General features: G+C 36.6%; 2 protein-coding genes across 2 annotated transcripts; one reads left to right on the top strand and one right to left on the bottom strand.

The window, feature by feature from the left end:
• Positions 1-5,945: 5,945 nt before the first annotated feature.
• On the bottom strand, positions 5,946-7,894 carry LOC104232078 (gibberellin-regulated protein 6). The gene is made up of 3 exons (XM_009785181.2): positions 7,699-7,894; positions 7,575-7,608; positions 5,946-6,386 (listed from the first exon to the last, which is right to left on the bottom strand). Exons 1-3 carry the CDS (start codon positions 7,795-7,797, stop codon positions 6,205-6,207), a joined length of 315 nt encoding a protein of 104 aa, XP_009783483.1. The 5' UTR covers positions 7,798-7,894; the 3' UTR covers positions 5,946-6,204.
• A 6,610-nt stretch (positions 7,895-14,504) lies between these two features.
• Positions 14,505-17,033, top strand: LOC138888676 (uncharacterized). Its single transcript, XM_070170582.1, has 2 exons — positions 14,505-15,588; positions 16,831-17,033. The coding sequence occupies exons 1-2, from the start codon at positions 14,505-14,507 to the stop codon at positions 17,031-17,033; spliced, it is 1,287 nt and encodes a 428-aa protein (XP_070026683.1).
• The last annotated feature ends 7,306 nt before the right edge of the window (positions 17,034-24,339 follow it).

The raw sequence follows: 24,339 nt of genomic DNA, 5'->3' as shown, positions 1-24,339 counted from the left end.
TTTCGGCAGAGTTTCGACACTACTTGGACATTTGTTTTTTTTTCTTTCTAAAAATAAGTAGTTATATCTCTACACTGCCATTTCCTCATCTTTTCACGATTTTCTAATTTGTGGAAAATGATGACAACATACAAAATCTTTTGAATTTTCATGCCTTGTTTTTATATGTATTTTTATTTTTTTATATTTATTGTTATTTTCAAAATGTGGCATGGGAAACATAAGGATTTCCAAGACATCTTGGATTTCGCAAATGTTCCCCATGCGCTTTTTCCAACATATGAAGCGTGGGGGACATATGGGAATTCCAAGACTTCTTGGATTCCACAAATGTTCCCCATGTGTTTTCCCAAAAAGCAAGCGTGGGGGACATAGGGAATTCCAAGGCTTCTTGGATTCCACAAATGTTCCCCATGCTTTGATTAAAATAACATCATGCTGGAAATGACCAAATGACTCATTCGCCCTTGACTGAATACAACATGTAGCACATAGGATGCCATAAGATGGTCTATTATTTTCAGGTTGCTTGTCCTAGACGGACCCAACCCCTATGTTGAGTCCCCTAAGTCAAATGCACATGATGCAAATAAACGTTCCTACTAGGGATCCGGCATGTGGCTTTGTTATACTAGGTTCAAAAACCTGGGTCGGTGTTCTAGACAGTGTACCCGAGCGGACAACTCGAGCTGAGGAAGGAGCTCCTTTCCGGGAACCAAAAGGCCAGCCGGCTTAGAAACTTTCCGAGCCTCTTTTATTCAGGGTATGACACTAACAGAATAGGGAGTCTCAACCAGTAAGCACATCCCCGGAGGTAAGAAGAGAAGGGTTTCGGCACAGTTTATATACAGTTCAAATAATATCAAAGCGGTAAAAGCAGCATTTAGCACATTAGGCTCAAAACATGTAATAATCAGATAATAAATAAAGCCAAATAATAACAATTATTCTAAGCTCGAATTCTTAACCCTGAACCAGTGGTTCTGGGTTTTTCTTCCCCAGTGGAGTCGCCAGAGCTGTCACACCTCCTTTTTCCGCGCCCGAGGGGCGCAGGGGGAGTTTTTTCCAATTAAAGGACAATCGAAACGGGATTGGTTTAATTATTTCAGAGTCGCCACTTGGGAGGTTTAGGGTGTCCCAAGTCACCAATTTTAATCCCGAATCGAGGAAAAGAATGACCCTATATTACAGTCTGCGTACCAGAAATCTAGATAAGGAATTCTGTTAACCCGGGAGAAGGTGTTAGGCATTCCCGAGTTCCGTGGTTCTAGCACGGTCGCTCAATTGTTATATTCGGCTTGATTATCTGATTTTAAATACAATATGAACCAATGTGCCAATTTTAACTTTTAACCGCTTTATTATTATTGTTTTTACAAGAATGTGAACATCGCTTAAAACACGTCTTTGGACTGCGTCACATGAAATGCACCCACAATCCGGAACGCATTTTATTTGATGTTTTGAGATTTGGATTTGGGTCGCATGAAATGCACACCCGAGCTTAAGAAAGTAAATTATTAAACACGCGCCTAAAGAGACTATCGCGTTATTATTTTGGGAAGGCCACGAAATTCACTAAGCGGCCCTCCTGAATTCTAAGTAATTTAAAACAAGTATTTACTGAGGGCCCCGCAATTTGTATTTTTATTCGGCGAGGCTCATCTCATTCTTATTTTTAAAAGGAATTTGCAACGTCATGGAAATGCATCTCGGGCCACGCCACAATCAATGCGCCCGTGACTAGAGACATATTTCGACTCCGTTGAGATTTGGACTTGGGTCACATAAATGTGCACCCGGGTTTAGGGAGATAACATTATTAAAGGCGCGCCTAAAGCAACTAGCGCATTATTATTTTTGGGGAGGGCCGTGAAATTTGTTAAACGGCCCATCCCGGAATCTAAGTATTTGATACATATATTTTGTGAGGGCCCCGCAATTTGTCCCTTTTATTCAGCGAGGCTCGTCTCATTTTATTCTTTATTATTACTATTATATTTTTTTTATTTTATATTTTTTTTATTTTTTTTTAAAAAGGATGCCATTTTTACGCCTTTAACAATACTAAACCTTACGGCTTCTTTACAACTACAATCTCGTAACTTGTCAAGATTTGATAAAAGAAGTTAAGCGAATGAGTGTTTCGGGCGTAGTAACAACAGGTACTAATACTAATTTTGTCCAAATAAACTAAGACAATGAAGGGACGAGCGAATCAACGTCAAACTGTGTCTTAGGACTACTAATACAACTAAATCAAATGACATCAAGTAAACAATAATAACATAACACAAAAAATGAACTAAAATGCATACGATGAAACATAAGCAGAAAATTATCATATCAATTGATATATTGCAACTTCAAACATTGAACGTAAAATTTCTTTAATCCAATACATCGAGGCTTACTAACCTGAATAAACAGAAACGCATAGAGCCATGGACCGAACCCCTACAGCGACCTCTACGGATAACCTCGACCGGGAAACCATAGAAAAGGTTATCAAAGCTCGGACGGAATAGCTCGTGCCGGAAACTCGAACCCGAACGGACTAACAATGAGTCATGGCTACAACCGACTTTTCCAGGCGGTCATTTGGGCGTGGGGGAGCTGAACGGAACAGCAGCGATGGTTGTTCCGGCGTGAGGGAGTGTCGCGACTGGTTTTGGACGTGAGGGAGTGGAGGGCTACTGACGTTTTGACGATGCTACTTGCCGGACTGGTTTGGGTGGAGCTGGAGCTCGTGGCGGATGGCAATGGTGGTTGACGGAGGTGCGACTGGTTCGTGATGGAGGTGGTTTTTGTTGGTTGTTATGGCGTTTGGACAGTGGGTCGGGGGCAGCGACGACGACGGTGGAGTATGATCGTTTGGGCAGTGGTCGACGGACTGGTTGCGAGATGAGGAAGACGATGGCGAACGATGGTCGACGGGCGTGAAGGAGTGAGTGTCGCAGCTGGTTTTTTGGTCGTTCGGACAGTAGGGGGTGTGGGCAGTGGTGTTGAGGCGTTGGGGAAGGGAGGTCCGACTGGTTGGGGTGATGGTTATGGCGTGGAGGTGACGGGGGGGTTTAACGGTGGTGTTCCGGCGAGGGGGAAGTGACGGGGTGGTGGTGTCCGGTAGGGTTTTCTCTTCTTCTTCTTTGTGAAGAAGAAGATGAACAGTGAGCAAAAGGAATTTTTTTCCGTTTTTTTCTTTTTTTTTCCTGACCAAAATCCAAAAGTCCCCCCTTTCAAAGTTTTGTCCGTGTATTTGTATAGTCTCTGCCCAGAAAAATGAGCCCCACGCGTGGTGGGGTTCGAGGCATATGTCCCCCACGCGTGGTGGGGTTCCCCACGTGTCCTGGACACGGTTTATTATGGGCTAGGTCCGAAAATTAGGCCTAAAACCGGGTAGTTTGAACCCGAATATTATTCTTTTGCCCGGACCCGAGAAATAGGAACACGTTGCTTAACTAGTCCTATGTAAGCAAAATAACTACCAAAATAAGACTAGTATTTAAACAAAACTATATCTTTTTAAATATTTTTCAAGGTTTAAAAATAGCTACAAAATATTAATAAAACTATTTTTTGTAATTTTCGTTTTTAAATATTAAGATAAAATATGAGGTAATATTTTTGTATTTTTTCAAAGTTAAAAATGCCTATAAAACTTTAATAGAATTATTATTTTTGTATTTTTTCGAAATTATATAAGGTATAAAAATAAAGTGCAATTTTTGTATTTTTCAAGTTTATGAGAAATACATAAACTAAAATTTATATATATATTTTTTTGAAATTTTCTTTTTGCAACGAAATAAAGTAAAAAATAGTTAAAATAGCTATATTAGTCCTAAATTAGATATTTTAAGCTAAGAGCGTAAAAATTCCCGGGGAGGGTCAAAAATCACGTGCTTACACCATCTATTGGTACGGTCTTCAGCAATTTATCTACCCAACTGCAGAAATTGGAAATATCCTCCACAACTTCCGCGGTTGCTAAAAAAGGGGCAAAATTAGAAAAGTTGATAAACTTGAAGAAAAAAGGCACGAGAAGGATAAAAGACTTACGTGCAAAATTCCACTTCTCAAGGAAGGGAACATTATCCTCACACACTAAGCCAACAGTGGGGGCAGCAACAAACTGGGCAAACCAGCCACGGTCCTTGTCATCTTCAAGGCTCACCAAAACCCTCTTACTCCTGGCCACTAGGGTAAAAACGCTATTACGGAAAAGCCTTGGGGAGTAAAGATGAATCAGGTGAGGGAAAGTAAAGGAAACGTCAGCCATATTGGTTAAATGCCTCAAACAGGCAACAACCCTCCATATGATTGGGCCAATTTGACCCAAACAGACATTAAAGAAACGGCAAAATTCAAGAATGACTGGGTTAATAGCTGGTTTGAACCCTAAAGTGAAAGGGTATGTATAAACAAAAGAGAACCCAGTCAAGTAAGAAGTAATTCTCTGATTTGGATTAGGGATAATAATGAGAAAATCATTACTCCAATGGCAGTCTTTATGAACTACAGGAGTCAAAACTTCTGTAATTTGAGTGGGGTAAGCATCAATACGATCTAAAGCGGAAACCTGGTTTCTAAGAGATTCCCTATCATGGTAAAAAGATAGCTCTGTAGGGACTATCTCCTTTACTAAAGGCTCACGTAATGGTTCAGAAGGTTATTTACCCCTAGAAGAAGGACCAGAACTAGGAGAAGGTATAGACGAACCACCACTACGAGTAGACCCTAAGCTACGAAACCTACCTCTCATTCTATGCCTAATGGGGGCATTAGGGAAGGTATCAACAATGAGAACTCTCCTATGGTTAGGGTTTGGTGAAGACATAGCGAAGAAGAATAATGTGAGGAAGAAGTGAAATGAGATTTGAGGAATTAAGTGTTCATAATCTTTATGTGGTAAAAGACAAGAAAAAAAGTTATATTTATATTAATAAGCAACCGCCAAAGGTAAAAATGCAGTGATGGAAGGACCATAATAATGATAACTGGCACTTCGTGAATAGTGGAGCCGTAAAAAAAGCCTTAAAAAGGCTGCAAAACTGCAGAACCAATGGAAAAATGACACGTGTACGGAGTATTAAATGGAAGCGACAATTGAAGCGTCAATTTTGTCATAGCATTAATGGTGATAAAAATTCTCTTTTAATGAAATCCACTTCCCAAATATTCAACTGATGAATAAATGGAAAGTGGGGGGACTATCTGTATTGGAAAAAAATGTATTTAAATATAAAGGTGACGTGTTGAGACACGTAGACTGGTCAAATGGTCAAAGAATTACAACTAGCCAAGAGGCACGATTACAACAGATATGAGCAAATGACAGAGGAAGAGGCACGAGCAATTATTCAAATAACTTAGCGCCCGTACCTATCTAAGTCATTTATGTCCGAGAATCAAAAGGAATGAATCTGATAATAGAAAAGAGTGCAAATACGGCATTTAATAGGCATTAAATATGGAATACGTTAGAGAATTTGTATTGAATGTAATGATTACGTAACGTAGCATTCAATGTCTTTAATTACTCATAATAGCTCCTTATGATTTGGGCAAAATGTATATCTCCAAGATATCTATAAAAGAGAGATATCTGATCAATTGTAAGGACACGAAAACATTATTGGAATAAACTTTGGTTTACTTGTTTTTCTCTTGATTACTCTCTTGCTATCTAAATTACTTCCTTTTATACATTATTTTGATTATTAGTAACCCGTGTTCTTCTAAATTCTAGCTTTGACTAAAATTTTATTTTTTGGTTAAACAAGTATCAATTATGAGATACAGGCCAATTAATTTGAGATCTTGATTTTTTTGCTGCAGTGACAGTTACCACCAATTTACTTATGCTTTCCCATTAAAGAAGCAGAATTCTCTGATGATGCTTTTGTAATAGGCAGGCAACTTAAGTCTTAGTTATTGAATCACAATTTGGAGAACCTTGTTATATTAGAAAAGAGTAATTAAAACGTACAATAGACCAAAAAGAATTGGTCAAAGAGCTCTCATATCGGGCAACACAAAAAGTATTCGGCCCAAAGGAGCGATCCAGTAAAAGTACACTTAATAAGAATCAAGGTCATACAACTTATGACCTTTGATTCAAGACAAATTAAATAACAATAGGATTAAGAAGACCGACAAACAACAACATAAATTAAATTGGGGAACGAATTCCATAAAGTAAAATTAAGGGCATTTGGGTCCTCCTTGCTGGGTCTTCCAGTTGTTGTAGCAAGGGCAAACACCTTTGTTTCCATAGAAACCAGGGGGGACACACAGACATGTCTTGCAGCATTTTTGGCAGAAGAACATGCATGGTTTGTGGTACTGTGTCTTGCTACATCTCCTCGTGCATTGTGGCAGGCATTCTGTTGTTAGTACAATTAATTAGTACAATGATCACACATAAATACATACAGATGATTAATTAATCCTTTGTTATTTGTGGTTCGTGTACGGATTTATTCTAATAGGATCTAACAATTATGCTCTATCAGTATATTTAATACTCCCTCTGTTTCATATTAAATGAGGTAGTTTAATTCGGCACGGAATTTAAGAAAAAAAGAAGAAGACTTTTAAAATTTGTGATTTTAAAAACTTAAGGGGTAAAAAATTTGTGGGGCCATGACATTTGTGTGGCTATAAAAACTTGTCATTAAGGGTAATTGGGTAAAATGAAAGAGTTTAAAGTTGAATTATTTCCAAATTTAAAAATGTGTTATTTGTTTTGGAACAAATTAAAAAGAAAAGTACCTTTGAGTATATTCTAGCAAGTTATAGCAGGTAAATTGATGTATTTTTTTTATGTTATTAATTCCATAATTATCTTTTTAAGTTAAATTTTATTTTTACACGGGTAGCGTACAGATGTTAAGTCTTCTAATTTACGAGCATGAGTAAATGTGTAACTGGTCAAATAAGGTCAGAGCAAGGGCGGTGGTTCTCGAAATTGGTTAACTTTTGACAAATTTGCCATTGTTATAGGAAAGTGAGCTGCATCCTGAGAGACCGAGGCTATTGTTTGTTTGGCAGTTAGAGTAGGTTATAGCTATAACAATAGTCTGAATAAACAATTAAGTACTAAATCCTCAGTTCACGTGAAAAGGAATATACTGCTAAACAGAATGTTTTAGTGTTAACTACTCGAGCATGCAATCAAAGGTTATTAATTAGTCACTTTTAACAGTAGATAAGCATTTGGTTAAGCGTTGCTGAACTTAATTTCTTGTGTAAAAAATTTCGTCACAAAGGAAGATTTCAGACACTATTCAGCCTAAAATTTAAAGATGTTACGCAAGGGAAGATTGGTAAAGTAGGTCATGTAAATGGTAAAGTTGCTGTCATATAACCAGAAGGTCACGGGTTTAAGTTGTGAAAATAGTCTATTACAGAAAAGGCTGCATACAATAAACCCTTGTGGTTCGGTCCTTTTCCGGACTCCACGCATAACGGGACCACCGGATTTTATTTGGTTTAAAATGAGTGTTGTGAGATGATGGGGTACTGAGGATAGAGAGTAAATGTAATGAGATCAGAGTAAAGAAAAAGCTTACGTGATGGCTTCAAGCTCCCTGGACCGTACCTTGACTGGAATCATAAGCAAATTTTTTTTGTTAGAATAAAGAAACAGAGTATGAGGAGAAAATGTGAAAAAAATAATGGAAAGAAGAAACTTACAGCATCAAGGTGGTACTGGGCATCTGCAGCCAAAACAGTGGTTGCAACCATGGATATGGCAACGAGAGCCAAAAGGAAAAATGAAACGAGCTTGGCCATTGCTGATTTTCTAAGGAACAAATAAGGTTGTTAGTGTTTATGTAGAAGAAGTGAATGAGAGCTGATGCAAAAGTGCTGAGGAGTTTGGACTATAAATAGACTCCTTTGAGGTAGATGGGATCAAATAATGTAGTAGTAAATTTTTTGAAGATTTGATCTGAGTTTGGAGCCATCTTCCCATTATGCCCCCAAGGGGACATTGGTCACTTTATGTGAATGTGTTCTGTTTTGTTTACTAGTACGTACTACTTTAATTCTTTAAGCATTGGGTTTCTATCACCGATTTATGCTTTGGCATTTGTAGGACTATATGTATCCCTCCAACAATTGGATCTGCTAAATAGTAAATAGAAAAATGAGTCCAAAAATATTATTTTTTATATGGTTGGTGTATTAGCACATGAGACTCCTCTTTCCTTAACTAGAGGTTTCGAGTTCGAGCTCTGAGTATGAAAAAATCCGTGGTAGGGAGTGCTTCCCCCCAAATGGGCCCCTATGCGGTGCGAATCCGGATATAGTCGAGCTCCAATATGAGTACCGGACATCGGGTGAAAACCAAAAAAAAAAAAACTCCGCCTATTAAGAATTAGACATTTGAGAGAAACCATATATTTCTTCTGTTTCAATTTAGATGACGCATTTTCTTTATTAGTACGTTTCCAAAAAGAATGACACATTTTTATAATTAGAAATAATTCAACTTTAAACTCTTCATTTTACCCTTAATGAGAAGCTTTTATAATCACACAAATGTCATGACCTCACAAAGCTTTTACCCCTTAAACTTTTAAGATTACAAATTTCATAAATTCTGTTTTTTTCTTAAACAACGTGCTGAATCAAACCATTTTTTTGTGTCTTCTGGGATTTGACTTTGGCCTGATCTCTCATGACTTTCTTCCGGTTTTATTAATTGCTTGGCCATACCCTTGTAATTTTTTATTCCAATAAATTTTTTTCTCTATGCAGTTTCTTTGTGTTGATAATTAAAATTATAGATGGTCAAAAAATAACCTATCTAAACTTATTTGGTTGCAGTTTACCTCAACTAAAAAAGATTATTAGAAGGTAAAAAATGTTTGTCTAGTGAGTATGTATTTTCTCTTTTTAAGATATTTATTAGATGCCTAAGTGTAGAAATTACAATATCTGAGGCGGGGGTGTTTGAGGAATAATGAAAATATGGAGCTGGCGGTGCATAAAAATTATTGCAGAACAAGATGATAGTTACAGATTCCAGGCAGCAGTCCAACACATGCAAGAGAGATCAGGGAAAGGATGAGCTTTCTTAGCATAAAAAATTACAAATAGATAAAAGTTGGAAATAAAGAAATGAAACATTTATTCGGTTTTTCAGCAACAGAGCACAGGCGCGGGATCTAGAACGAATTTGATGGATTTAAGGGCTCATTACTTCCTGCTCAAAGTACTTAATTACACAAGTAAACACATAAAATTTTAAAATATGAAAACATACCAGATCACATACATTTTGTACCTATTGATTTAAACTTCGAATTCACCTCTGTACAAGAGTACATGTTAGTATATATAGTACTAGAACGAGTTAGACGGATTAAAAAGTTTATTACTTTCGGCTCAAAGTACTTAATTATACATTAAATACAAAACTTTAAAACATACAAATATACTAGATCACTTACATTTCGTATTATTGACTCTAAGTTATTTTTGAATTCATCATAAATACACAAGAGTTCATGTTAGTGTATACTATTTGAGGCTTTGCTTTTGGATGGACAACTGAACATCACATGGCCTTGAATCGTAGTGGTAGGGCCTTATCACGAAGATGATGAATTCAAGAAAGCGTTGATTGGATTGGGATTTGCCAAAATGAAGTGATACGCTGAGAGCACAAATGTGAAAGAGGGAACTAAATAAAAAAGCTGGTACACAAAGCATTCATTATTTAATTCATTATTTATGTAAGGTCCGGGAAAGAATCGCATCCCTAAGGTGTGATGAAACATCCAATCTTAATGTAAATATTAGTAACAGCTTTCAGGACACGAACTCGTAATTCATACGTCATACGAAAACAACTTTATCATTGCTCTAAAGTGTACCTCCAAAAGTAAAAGAGAGAACTGAAATATCAAATAACGAAAAGAAGAAGATGAGGTCCATAATTGAATGGGAAAGTTTTAGGAGAAAGAGGAGCATGTGCAAGCATTTGGGCATCACATGACCAAAAGATACCCCCATACACAGATGAGGAAACATTATTTCCACACAGTGCGCTGTAATCAATCAATTATTTCTACATCCATATACAGATACGCTGATGCTTGCCATTACCCTCTATTCTTTTCCTTTACCCAAGTTGCCCATTGCAGACTCTTATCACTTCTTTTAAAGTCACTATATGTAGAGTACAACTGCTTTTACTTCTCATTTGTGATAGTTGGTTGGATATATTTCAATATGAATTTAAATTATACTGTACCACTAGCAATTTTTTTTACAGCATTTATATATTTTAAACTTGTTATTAGGTTATTTGCCTTTTTTTTTAATCATCATAGATATTCACATGTGTTGTATGTTATTTTGATTTGATGGTGCCAAAAAAGAAAATAGCCCATCGAAGTTAAACTCATATAATATACAATATGTTGTAAAATTTAACTATACATATATTACTCTTGCGGCCTTCAATATAGACTTGCTTAAGCATGTTGCTTTTTCTTTTGTTCCTTCCTTTTTTTGAACTCTTGAAATTCAGCTGGAAATGCATCGCACTGCAGTTTGAAGTTCGTTTATGAGCAGGTAAGGGATAACGAACTATAAAAACTTAACGAGGAAATAAAAAGCCTTTAATCGGATAGCGACATTACAACTTGTTTGGAATTGATTTCAGACAAGTAGTAGAAATTTACAGATCTAATCTTGAAAGCTTCAATAACAAATGGGAGGTTGCCAAGGATATTATGGCAGGTCATAGAGACACAAATAGCCAAACCTTTAATGCAATTATGCAGTAGCACCAGACGAAAAAGCTGCAGCATATATAAGGTAAAATCTTTATCTAATGGTAATTGGGCATTATATTAAGTTGGAATTTATACGCATGGCTAATTATTTGGGATCAATCAACATCTGCCGGTAGTAGTTATCTCTATTGCAAAGGAAGAAGATTCAAAAGGCAGTAATTGCAGGAGACCGTACCACAGTGATAGTAAAACAGGAACATGTGCTCTTAACAAATGAACAATCAGGGGGAGCTAGAAAATGAGTTACGGCCCTAATTAGAGGCGGCAAAATGGTTAAAAGAAAACAGTTAACCGCCCATATTATTCACTAAAAATGGATTGGATAATAAACTTTTTAAAAATGGGTCAAATACGTATAAGAACCATATTATCTATTTAGAAAATGGATAACCAATGAGTAACCAATGGATACTCATATTATCCGCCGATTAACTCATTTTTTATCCGTATTAAATATGGGTCAGGTCGCATAATTGATCCGTTTTTTCATTACCCGTTTTCGATCCGAACTATATCCGATCTGACCCGTCCGCTTGCCACTCCTAGTCCAGACAGACCAGTAACTTTCACTTAGACTTGGTATTTGTATCATAAAACTTATTTAAATTGTATAAATATTAAATTTTAAATTCAATAACTACAATAAACTATCAATTTGGTGATAAATTTAAAACCCATAAATTTTATAAATTTTAGCTCCGATTCTGCGTACAGTATGAGTGAACATGGAGCAAGTAGGAGTCCGAAACTGAAATGATGCCAAAATTGGCATAAAATATGTTTTTACAGTTAAAAAAAAGTTACATTTCTATATAAAACGCAATATAATACTGCGTTTTACTTTAACGGAAAATTAGTCGTTAAAGTTAATCGCAATATTATACTGCGTTTTATATAGAAAATTAATTTTTAATGTAAAACGTTGTATAATATAACGTTTTACTAACTTTGTCTGCATTTGCAAGTTTGCACCAGACTATTTTCCTTTGCTCTTAATTCCAACCTTTTATACATTGGTCCCACAATTTCCCCTAGAATTTGGTGCACAACTTTCTTAAACACAAAAGAGTTTTAACAGTAAAAAAAATGTTTATCCAGGTATCTACTTATTTCTTTGTTTTTATTTTGGTAATACCCTCTAAAAAAAGTAATACCCTAATTTATTTTGGTATTACTATTACTTTGTGGGCGTTTGGACATAAGAATTGTAAAATTCCAAAAAAAAAAGTTTAATTTTTTAAGTGAAAATAGTATTTGAAAATTAGAGTTGTGTTTGAACATGAGGATAATTTTTTGGGTTATTTTGAAAGTTTTGTGAGTGATCTAAGTGAATTTTGAAAAACAACTTTTTGGAGTTTTTCAAATTTTTGAAAAATTCCAAAATTCATCTTCAAGTGAAAATTGAAAATTTTATGGCCAAATACTGATTTCGGAAAAAAAGTGAATTTTATTTTGAAAAAACCAGCATGCTTACCTATGAAAAATAGTAATGATTTATAATTGTAATATCCACAATATTATTTTTAAGTGATTAATGACTTGTAACTAGCGAGCAAGTTCAAATGGTCCTTAAAAGTTAGCAATTACAGGAGAAATCATATCATTATTTAATTCGAAGTGTTCCATAAACTTAATGTATTAAAATTCTAGAAAGCTGCAGCGTTTTATTCAAATCAATATTTTCTGGAAAAAATTTCACTTTTTTCGAAATCAATATTTATCTATAAAATTCTTATTTTCATTTGAAGATGAATTTTAAAATTTTTCGAAAATTTGAAAAATTGCAAAAAAACTATTTTTCAAATTTTTTACTCAAATCACTTACAAAAATTCAAAAACAACCCAAAATTAATTTATGTCCAAACATAACTCTAATTTTCAAATATCACTTTCACATGAATTTCTTTTTAACTTTTTTGGAATTTTACAATTCTTATGTCCAAACACCTACTAAAAATCACAATACTATCAAACAAAGCATAATTAGGTAGTCTCACGCTAGAGTTATTTTCTAGAATAATGGGTATCATATTATTGATTATATTGTTACAAAAAATACGACAGTATTTTTATTGTTTTGTTCTTATATCTTGTTAGATGACTATTTAAGTAATTAGCACACCTCACTTGGCCAATAATTCTACTGATGGACCTCATTTCACTACTAGAGAATGGAGAAATATTTCCGGGAAATCAAAAATCTAAAACATGAGAAATAAAAAAGTATTGTTGCAATAACAAATAAGAAACAAAACATAATAAAATAAAAAAATAAAAACAAAGAAATAAGTAGATACCTGGATCAACATTTTTTTTACTGTTAAAACTCCTTTGTGTTGAAGAAAGTTGTGCACCAAATTCCAGAGGAAATTGTGGGAGAATAACTCTGTGAGGTATAGTTTATCTCCACAGGGTCATGTTAAATTATCACTTACACTAGAGTACGATAAATTGATATCGTTGTTATGCAAAAAAATGGGAAAGAGGAAAACGTTCAGTGAAACTTAAAGTAACTGGAAGATATCCTTATTCCGTCACTCCGCAAGGGGCTGCTTTTTATTCGGAGTTAAACATCTACGATGATGAAACTTTGAGGGATTTTTTGAGGACTCTGAATGAATACCGGGAATATCTTGTAATAAATATATTGGATATGTACGTCAAGGTCGAAGATGTTCCAAACAATGAGGTGGCCGGACATGTTCCGGATATCCCCCAGTCATCGGCTGGCTATTTTGGAGGAGTTTTTGCCGGACATGTTCCTAATGAAAGAGTTTTCCTTGATTTAAACTTATCCCCGCCTGTTTTACATAATTCACAAGACGAGTAGTAAGCTTCAATTTTGCTTTGTGGTACGATGTACAATTTTGTTGTATTCAATTTGTATTAACGCTCATATATTTAACAGGGGGTACAATAAATAATGAACCCGAGCATAGTTTTGGTGTGTTGGATCAAAGTGGTCCATCCGGGAGCTATCACCTACATGAAAATGTCCATCATGGAATTTCATCATATTACGACTTGTAAGTGAAGTGATACGGCTACTTGAAAAGTATTTTGTAAATTTAGCATCTTATTAATTTGTTGATTGTGCAGTGAAAACGAGCAAGTTGAAGCAAATGTACTCACTCAATTGCCCGAAGACGACGTATTAAATCGGGATCTGGCAGATACACAGAGTGAGGATGAGAACAGTGATTACGACAACAATGTTGATGAATCTGGAAACGATACACCCTTTCATCGTGAGGATGGTGATGAGGAGGATGAGAAGGAAGGATCTGATTTGATGAGAGAGTATGCTCCACCCCCCAGACGAAGAGTGCATGATTCCCAAGTGTCATTTCATTCAAGGGAGGTTCCTTACCTTGATAACTTGCCAAACATGCCGAATGTGGAAGCTCTAACAAGGGATTTTGATGAAATTCGGACAGCAATGTGGGATGAGTCTAGATCAATGGTGCTGGCAAAGGGCATGCTTTTTCCTGATAAGCGCGCCTAAGCAGGGCTTGTAAAATGCACAACATAAAAGAGTGTCGTGAGATGACGGTATGGGAGTCAAGTCCGGTTGTATACAAGGTTGTTTGTCGCAGATGGTTTTGGCCATGTCATTGGATGTTGCGTGCGATGAAGAAGAAGACAGGTCTGTGGAAAGTGGTTAAATACATTCCCACCCACACATGCGAAATGGACACATTCAACGGGAATCATTTCAACTTGGATATTGACTTGATTTCTCTTGTTCTTATTCCACACATCGAAACAACCATAAGGTATAAAATCAAAGAGTGCATTACAACAGTCCACCAGGAACATGGCCATACAATTACTAAAAGAAAGGCATATCTCGGGCGGAAAAGAGCGTTTGAAATAGTCTATGGTAACTGGGATAAGTCATTTGCAGATCTCCCTAGGTACATGGCTGCACTGCAGCAGTTTAACCCCGGGACGGTTATTGAATGGAAGCTTGAGCGTATTCCAGGTAAACCAGAATATATGTTCAATTACGTTTTCTGGGCGTTTAAACCAGCAGTTGATGGGTTTTTGCATTGTCGGCCCTTAATATCCATAGATGGCACTCATGTCTATGGAAAGTACGATATCAAACTGTTGATAGTCGTGGCAGTAGATGCTAATGGACAGATATTTCCTCTAGTTTTTGCTATTTGTGCCAATGAAAGTCAAGAGACGTGGATGCTATTTTTGAACCATTTGAAAGAGAACGCTGTGAAACAGCATTTCGGTATTTGTCTAATATCCGATCGGCACAGTGGTATCTTAAGTTCTGTGGAGAACTTGTCTGCATGGCAAGAACCTTATGCCTATCATCGTTACTGTGTTAGGCACTTTAAAACTAATTTTCAGAAGGCATATCCCAACAAGGATCTCCATGATTTGATGTGGATGGCAACAACAGACCACCAACAACATAAATTCCGGATGCACATGGAATATATCAGGCAAGCAGACGAGGCAGCCTATCGTTGGTTAATGCGACATGACCCGGAAAAGTGGACGTTGCATGCGGATGGTGGCAGACGATGGGGAACTCTGACTACAAATGTGTCAGGGTCTTTCAACGGGTTATTGAAGTCTACAAGAGGATTGCCTGTCACAGCCATGGTGCGGTTGTCGTTCAAGCAGATGGCGGAGAGGTCTGTTGAAAGGTTTGCAGCTGCAACATCATTGATGGAAAAGGGTGTTGAATTTATGCCAGTGCCTATGCAAAGATTTGAGATTGACGACGAGCGCATTGGCATTCATTTTTGCAGTATGATAACGAAAGAAATGTTTTTGAAGTTCGTACCGCTATCCATCAAAATCGAGGTAATAATGTACATATTGTAAATGAATCTAGAAGGTTATGCTCTTGTGGAAAATGGTCTATCTACCACATGCCTTGCTCACATGCCATCAAGTGCTTTCAACAAGTTGGTTTGGGTGTAACCAACTATGTTGATCAATAATATAGTGTTGCGAAGTACGTAAACACATATAGCGGGCAGTTGCAGTCAGTGGGTACTGAGCATTATTGGCCGCCTGAACCATTTAAAATGGTGTGTAACAAGTCCTATTTGCGTCGAATACAGGTGAAGAAGAGAACGCATATACGGAACTAAATGGATGTTAGTGAAACTGTGTATGCGTGCAGATGTGGTATATGCTCGCAAACAAGACACGACCGTAGAAAATATCCTTTGGGTGGCAACAGTAATCAAGCTCGGGGTGGGTGTTCTTCTAGTGTACCTAACTATCCATGAGTTGATGTTGTAATAATTAGTTGTTATGCCTATGTTGCACGATTTATCAAATAAAATTATGCTTGTTAATTATGATTTGTATTTTTCCATTTTACCTATTTAAATAATAATTTAATTTAAAATTGTCTTGTCAACATCATGACATAAAGTTGACAAGACATAAAGTTGTCTAAAATAAAGTTGTCTGAAATAAAGTTGACGAGATATAAAGTTGTCTAAAATAAAGTTGACGAGACATAAAGTTGTCTGAAATAAAGTTGACAAGGTATAAAATTATCTTGTCAATATCATGATATTTAACACGCAAAATATACCGCTATTACATAGTACGTTATATATTTAGCGCGGTTGAACACTACGTTATGTGTATATTGTCTTGCCTATAAATAACGGGCTCATTGTAGTTATTTTGTGTGCTCAAAATTTACCAAAAGCAAAATTTCATTAAAAGTAAGGTTTTTTTTTACTAAAAGCAAATATTTCCCAAATGGCTCAACCTCTTCGTCCACCAAAGTGCAATTGTGGAAAAGCATGCTTGATGCAAAACTGTTGGGACGGTGGTGAGGTTGGACACTGCTACTGGCACTGTATGAATCAGTTTTACAAGGGCCCCGGTGAACCTATTTGTGATTTTGAGGAATGGGTTGATGAACCATGTTATCAGGATTGTTACAGAGAACAACTGTAGTTTCTTCATAATATATGTTTAAGACAACGGGAAGTATAAAAAGAAAGCGATAGAATTATTGCAGACTTGAGGGCGAAACTGAAGGAGGTGGGAGAAGAAAAATGGAAAACACAATGGAATTGTGATGCACAAAAGGAGCGTAAAGAAAAATATAAACGGGAACTTGCGGAGGTGAAGGCGAAACTAAAAGAGGTAGAAGAAGAAAAAGAACAACTGGAAGAACGATTTAAGTGGTTGGAGCGGAGAATAAATGGCAACCAGGGCTAAACATTGGCATGTATGTATTTAGTGTAATTTTCATATTTCATGTATTTTCATTATGTTGGCCTGCTATGTTTGTGTTTGTGCTAGTATTTGTGCTATATGTTTAGTAATGAACTTTTCTTTCAGTCATTGTAATAGAATTTTACTTCTTTACGACTTGTATTTTTTTTGCCGTAGAAACTAGCTACATAACGGAGAAATCAAAAAGTAATTCACATATTATATAAAAGTTTTTTAAATGTACATATAATTCCAAATAAAAATGAATAAAATCAGTGCGTCCCGCATCCAGTGTGCCTCAACGCAGCTGTTGGCCTGAGGCGCATCACATCCCGCCTGGGGATGCTATCAGGATCGTCATCATCAAATCGCCGCCTTATAGCCGGATGCGCCGCTGCATGATCATCAGTGGTGCTGACATGATCAGTAGAAGAGGCCGTCAGTCCAGTAGAAACCTACATAAGAGTCAAAAGCTCAGAACAACAAAATATATAATCCGTCAGAACAATTTGAATTGTCGTACCACTATTTCCTCGGGCTCTTGAATGTAATCATCAGTGGCAACCATGTCAACATCGCGTTCAGCCTTAAAAAGGAAATTAACAAAGTTATGAGAAACAAAAGACAAATTATAATTCATTACGCTATGAAAACCATACCTGCGAACGTGATGATGAACCATAACTCAGCCGACGCCCACCACTTAAATCTCGGATCGGCCGATCCTCAGTAATGGTAGACGGGCCTGGAAAGTATGTATCCCAATCCACTTCAGAAAGCTGCATGCCCGTGATCAATAATTGACCTGACGGGGTCACCTGCGAAGTCCCTAGAGTGAGATCCGTCCCAAGGCCACCCGGCATATCGGCAGGAACATAATCAGCAGGGGCCTCAACTCCCCCTTGCTGGGGACCACCTCCTCCTCGCCCACCACCACGTCGTCCAGCACCCCCGCCTCGTCGGGCACCACCACCTCGTCGGGCACCCCCACCTCGTCGGGCACCACCACCTCGTGCCACACTAGGACCTTGCTCGTACTGATCTGGCTCCACATAATCATGCATGTGAGCCAAACGTTGATCCTCCCAGGCTCGCTGCAGTGTCCGAGCATCCAACTCTACAAATCGACGGCTATAATCTTGCAAGGCATCCGCAGGATCTCCGATATAATCTTGCATCTACAGTCCCATGTGGTAGGTTGTGTGTAGTCCAATAGCTTGCACAACGTATAAAATATAAACTACATATATTGCACTAAAATATTGTTATATGGTGAAAAACAATAGAAAAAATACCAGGGCCTCGTGTCGCCCGGTGTATAGAACATACCGACTGCCAACCTGAAGAATAGGGTTCCCGATAAAAAGTCGGGTGACGTGCCGGTACCAGGACATATACCTCTGAATATCCACCTCCTGGTCCCAAGTATGTGGGGGCGGAATCATCTCCTCTCGATGGTCCCAACTCTGGATCTGCCCGGCTAACCATGCCATAAATGCGTCGTCCGCCCGGCTACAATCATCCCTCTGATAATGCGTAGGCTCCCATATAGGCACCCTTGGTATATACTGTGGGCAGCCAAACTGCCGAAGTACCCACTCCGAGGCATGATGCTCCACAATATCAAGGCATATGAGTGGGGCAGAAGTGCTCCAAATATGTCGACCAGCCGAGCAATAAGGTGGCAGGGAAGCTATCAAATCCTCGCTGTATGGCATCTAGATGAACTATCAAATAAGAGCATGAAACGTGAGTATGCGCAACACTAAGTTAATCCACACAAGGTAAGTTTAGGTACATATTTACCTATGCGCCCTCCAGCAGATCCAACACATCCCTGCAGAGGGGGATATTATGATGAGCATCATATTCTCGTAATAGTCTACGGCGGAGAACCTACCTCCTGGCTAGAGGGAGAAACGAAGGTGCTACAGTAGGAGATAATTGTGGTCGCGGTGGCTGAAACTGCAAGAACCGCTCCCAGGCCCAAACCTAACATACAAAGTTGACGTAATGGTTAAGATAAAGTCTAACTAGGTAGAGTTGGAAATGATGAACACTTTACTGGAATATGTTGTCACCTGTAGAAGCGGCATAAAACTACAAACATATCTTTGAGTGGCCATGCTCGCCCGGCACATCTGCCTATACATATAGCCGAGAACAGCAGCACCCCAACTATAATAGGGTAACTCATCCAGCAGCTGAAGATGATGCAAAAATCTAAGGCTGACGAGGTTTCCCGAAGTATTAGGGAACAAGACCCCTCTAAATAGAAGAAGCAACAACAACCTCGTATAATGGGTGATATGCTCCTCATCTATATCGTCAGTGATATCGGGGTGGAGTAGCTCAAGGTGCTGTCTAATAGGGGTCAAAGCCAACCGACTAGCACCAGACGATGCAGCCTCGTCTTGAGGCCTGAAACCAGTGAGCTGATGCAACATGTCCAAATAATGATCACGCGACATATATCTCATAGCAATAGGCAGTGAAACGGCCATGCCATCAGCGGACAGGCCATATAAAACCTCAACGTCCTATAGCGTGACGGTAGCCTCGCCAATGGGAAAATGAAAAGTATGCGTCTTCGGTCGCCACCGCTCAATCAACGCCCAGTCAACCTGTATCCGGCCGATCTCAAAAATCGTATATAGAATCCCGTGGCCTAGAGACGATGGACTACACGCTCGTGGAGAACTCTGTCATGAAGAACATCCCACAGGTCGTCCACTCTCCTAGCGCGGAGAGTCTGGGAAAGTAACTCTCCATCCCATATATGGGCGGACCTATGATCGCCCTAAAACACTAATAGCTCACGAGAGTAAGGGCCGGGATGTATAGACGCGTCCATGTCGTCAACTGTAAATTAAACAACATTAATTGTATGTTAATTATTAAATTGTACAAAGTATATGTAATAATTTGGGTCCAGACTCGTATTTTAGGCCCAGTAGCACCAAATGTTCATGAATATTTATGTGTGTCAATTTCAATTTTTTAATAATTTTGTGTGTGTTTGTTTTATAATTTAAATTCTAATTTTTTTTAGAGATTTAATTGTACAAAGTATATGTAACAATTGGGTTCTGGCTTAATATTTAGTGTCTCACCTCCTTTTTCCGCCCCCGCGAGGGTACAAGGGAGTTTTTTTCCAATTAAAGGACAGTCGAAACGGGATTGGTTTAATTATTTCAGAGTCGCCACTTGAGAGATTTAGGGTGTCCCAAGTCACCAATTTTAATCCCGAATCGAGGAAAAGAATGACTCTATATTACAGTCTGCGTACCAGAAATCCGGATAAGGAATTCTGTTAACCCGGGAGAAGGTGTTAGGCATTCCCGAATTCCGTGGTTCTAGCACGGTCGCTCAACTGTTATATTCGGCTTATTTATCTGATTTTTAATACAATTATGAACCATGTGCAATTTTTATCTTTTACCGCTTTATTATTATAATTATTATTTTTTTTAGGAATGTGAACATCGCTTAAAACATATCTTTGGATTGTGTCACATGAAATGCACCCACAATACGAAACATATTTTATTTGATGTTTTAGGATTTAGATTTGGGTCGCATGAAATGCGCATCCGAGTTTAAGAAGGTAAAATTAATTAAATCGCGCCTAAAGAGTCTAACGCGTCATTATCTTTGGGGAAGGAAGTGAAATTCACTAAACAATCCATCCCAAATTCTAAGTAAATTTTTTTTAATAATTAAATAAATAAATGAGATTGGAGAATCCTATAAAATTTGTATTATTTACATCTATTTATTTTAGCGATATCCTTTAATAATATCCTTTAATGACTACATTTTTATTATTACTAAGTTTTTATACATATAAAATCAATATCTACATTCTTGAAAATGACATATTAAATAGAAGAGAAAAACAAATATTAACAGAAAGTAATAAAATTATAATCATAAATACAAAATGGAATTATCGAAAAGTAAAATAAAAAAAAATAATTATCCCATAGTTGGATTAAAATTCAAATTATTAGTAAGACTTAAGCTTATTGAAACTAATTATTTACAAATACTGAAAATTGAAAGAAATAAAAATAAAAACTTGAGTACTAAATCATATTTCTGAAAATTTAAACAATTTAACATTAACTAACTTTGTTTTAATTCATCATGTCCTAATACTTGTTTGCAAACTAATTCATGTTATAACTGAAATTGACTACATGATTCGGATTAACTTATCGTTGACGAAAAACCTTCTGAATAAGGAACTTAGTTAATTTTTGCCAAACTGATTCAATAACGCCATTTTTACGTTATTTCTTCTATTTTTTTTATTAAACAGTTTTAATTAATAATCAGGCTTAAATATATTTCCTAATAATCTGGTAAAGGCGTTATTTAATATGTCGCTATAATATGCCTAGTTATGCCGATGACAGTGATTTACAGAATAATAATACATGAATAACCTAAATACAATACAAAAATTAAATTAAACTAAATTAAAAATTTAACACTCCATTCTTCATTTCAGCTTACAAAATGCCAAAATTACAGTTGTGTACCTGATATTGTCAATATAAGAAGAAGAAAGTCAGCAACGTAATACGTAACACAGCAACAGCAACAATAACCAGCAATAACCAGTCAACGAAAATCCCAGTGACAGCTTTGAAAAATTCAAAATAAAATCCAGGAATGCCGAAAATAATGGACAGAAACCAAAGGAAATTTTCAGATTTCTGAAAGGCTAGTTAATCTTCAACCCTTAATTTCTACACCTGTATACCAGAATATTTCTCAGGTGTGTACTACTTTCTCTTCTAATTTTCAAATTTTTTTTTCTTTGTATGTTTTTTTCTTTTCTTGAGAGTTTCAATGTTTTTTTTTCGGAATAAATGTTCAGCTTTTTTTTTCAATCTCTTTTTTTCTGTCTCTCTTTTTTTCTCCCCCTCTTGTGTTCAAGACTTCACATATATATATCCCATCCCATAAATCAATTAAAATCAATCCCTTTCTCTACCAAACCCATTATCTTCTCACTCATCCCCATTACATTAAATAAATATATCACACCACCCCATTATATTTTGTCCCCCATGCTTTATTTAAAATAATGCAAGATTCCCCTTTAATTTAAATCTTGTCCCCCCTTTATATTAAATAATCATATCACAACCCACCCCATTTCATTTTGTCCCCCATGCTTCAAATAAACAATTTCAAAATGTACAATTCCTAAACTACCCCTTCCGACCTTACTGAAATTACCAAACTACCCCTAAACGTACTACAAATTTACCAAACTACCCATCAGCTATAACACATCAATTAATCAAACTTAACCAAAATATAGACAATATGATCAATTTCTAACAATGTTCAAACAACAATATGAACATGGATGAACATCATAACAACAATATCACATGAACACGATTTTAACAACATTTCAACAACAAATCACATGAACACGAATTGAACAACAAAGAACAACTAAAATTTGATTGAACAATATTTTAGCAACAAACAATCCTATTTTCGGATTCAACAACAACAACAATCAAAGTATGAAGATTTCTAAATTCAATCATATTGAACTTAAAATCAACTCTAACAACATTACAACAAACAATTCTTATATTAAACTTAAAACAAGATTATGAGAACAATTCAAGCAATAATCATAAATGGTAAACAAGAAATCAAACTATACAAAATTCGGATTCAAGATCATCCAAACAAAGTATGAACATGAATGAATCTATTTTAAGACAACAAACATGACGGATTAAACGATTAAAACAATATATTCCTTTAATACAACTAAATTCTTTAAACAAATAACAAGATCGACGAAGAAAACAATTATGAACTTAAACTTGAACTTAACAATATTAACAATTTCTAACAATACATAAACACATGAAACAAATTGAAGAAACAATTAATTAAATTTCAATTTGAATCTAACAAACATCAAACTAACAAATTCTTACTTAAACAATACAACAAACATGAAATAAACATGAAAACAACTAATTAAACTTCCATTTTAAAATCTGAAAATTGATTTAACAAATAACACATGAACATGAACTAAAAATTAATTCAAACGATAAACAAAACAAACATTTGTTGATTTTAGATTCGAAAATATCAAAACAAAATATGGACAAAATAAAACTCAAAAACTACTAACCGGATCGAAAGACGAACAACGACCAAACAAACAACGAACTTGACGATGAACTTATGACGTATAGTATCTTCACTTGACGAAAACCCTCGACCTTTGCCGGACTTTAACCGGACTGTCTTGTGTCGTCAACAACAGTACGAAGTGGCGAGCAGCAACACGACGCCAAGAAGCAGCAGCAGTCCGAAGCAGCAAGCAGCAGCAACTGTCGACGACGACATGGCGGAATGGACTGCTCCCGATGGCAGCGTGCGAGCTTGGTCGTGACGAGCAGCGGCGATGGGAGCTTCGATCAACAGCTGACTCATCGAGTCTATGTTCGTTTGGTTGTTTGGTTGAGACAGAAGCAACAACGACATAGACGTCGAGCTTCAACGAGCTTGAGCTCGATGAGCTTCATCAATGGCGGATAGGGTTGGGGTCGCGAAAGAGGTTGTGTCGTTTGGTGGTGTTTGGACGGTGCTTGGGTGGTGTTAGACGAAGGGGGTGGCTGCTGGGTAGCCATGGTTGTGCTTTGGAGTTTTGAGGAGAAGAAGATGAAAAGAGAGAAAGAGAAGAAAGGGGGGGGGGGCGGATAGCTTAGGATAGTTTTAGGGTTTTTTTTTTCTTTTTTCTTTTGTTTTGTGTCTTTGAAATGCAAGATAGGGGTATTGGGTCTTTTGGGTTATGGACTGGGTCGACCCAGTTCGAAATGGACTGGGTCGTAGGGAAGATTGGGCCATTTTTTGGGCCTATAGCTTGAAATTGAAGAAGAGGCCCAATTCCGACTTTCTTTATATTTTCGCTCTCTTTTCTTCTTTTATTTTTTCTAAAACTAAATTATAAAAATACTTAAACTATTATTAAGAACTAAATTAAGTTATAAAAGCGCAAATTAACTCCCAATAACAATTAACGCACAATTAAGTATTAATTAAGCATAAAATTGTATATTTGGACATTAAATGCTAAAAATGCAAACGATGCCTATTTTTGTAATTTTTAATTTTTGTAAAACAATTTTAATTACTAACAATTGTAGAATTAAATCCTATATGCAAAATGCGACATATTTTTTGTATTTTTTTATTAATTTAGCAAATAAACATGCACAAACAAACACAAATAATTATTCAAAATGTCACAAAA

This window comes from Nicotiana sylvestris, chromosome 3 (assembly GCF_000393655.2).
Source record: "Nicotiana sylvestris chromosome 3, ASM39365v2, whole genome shotgun sequence".
Lineage (NCBI taxonomy): Eukaryota > Viridiplantae > Streptophyta > Magnoliopsida > Solanales > Solanaceae > Nicotiana > Nicotiana sylvestris.
This window is presented reverse-complemented; position numbering and strand designations above follow the sequence as displayed.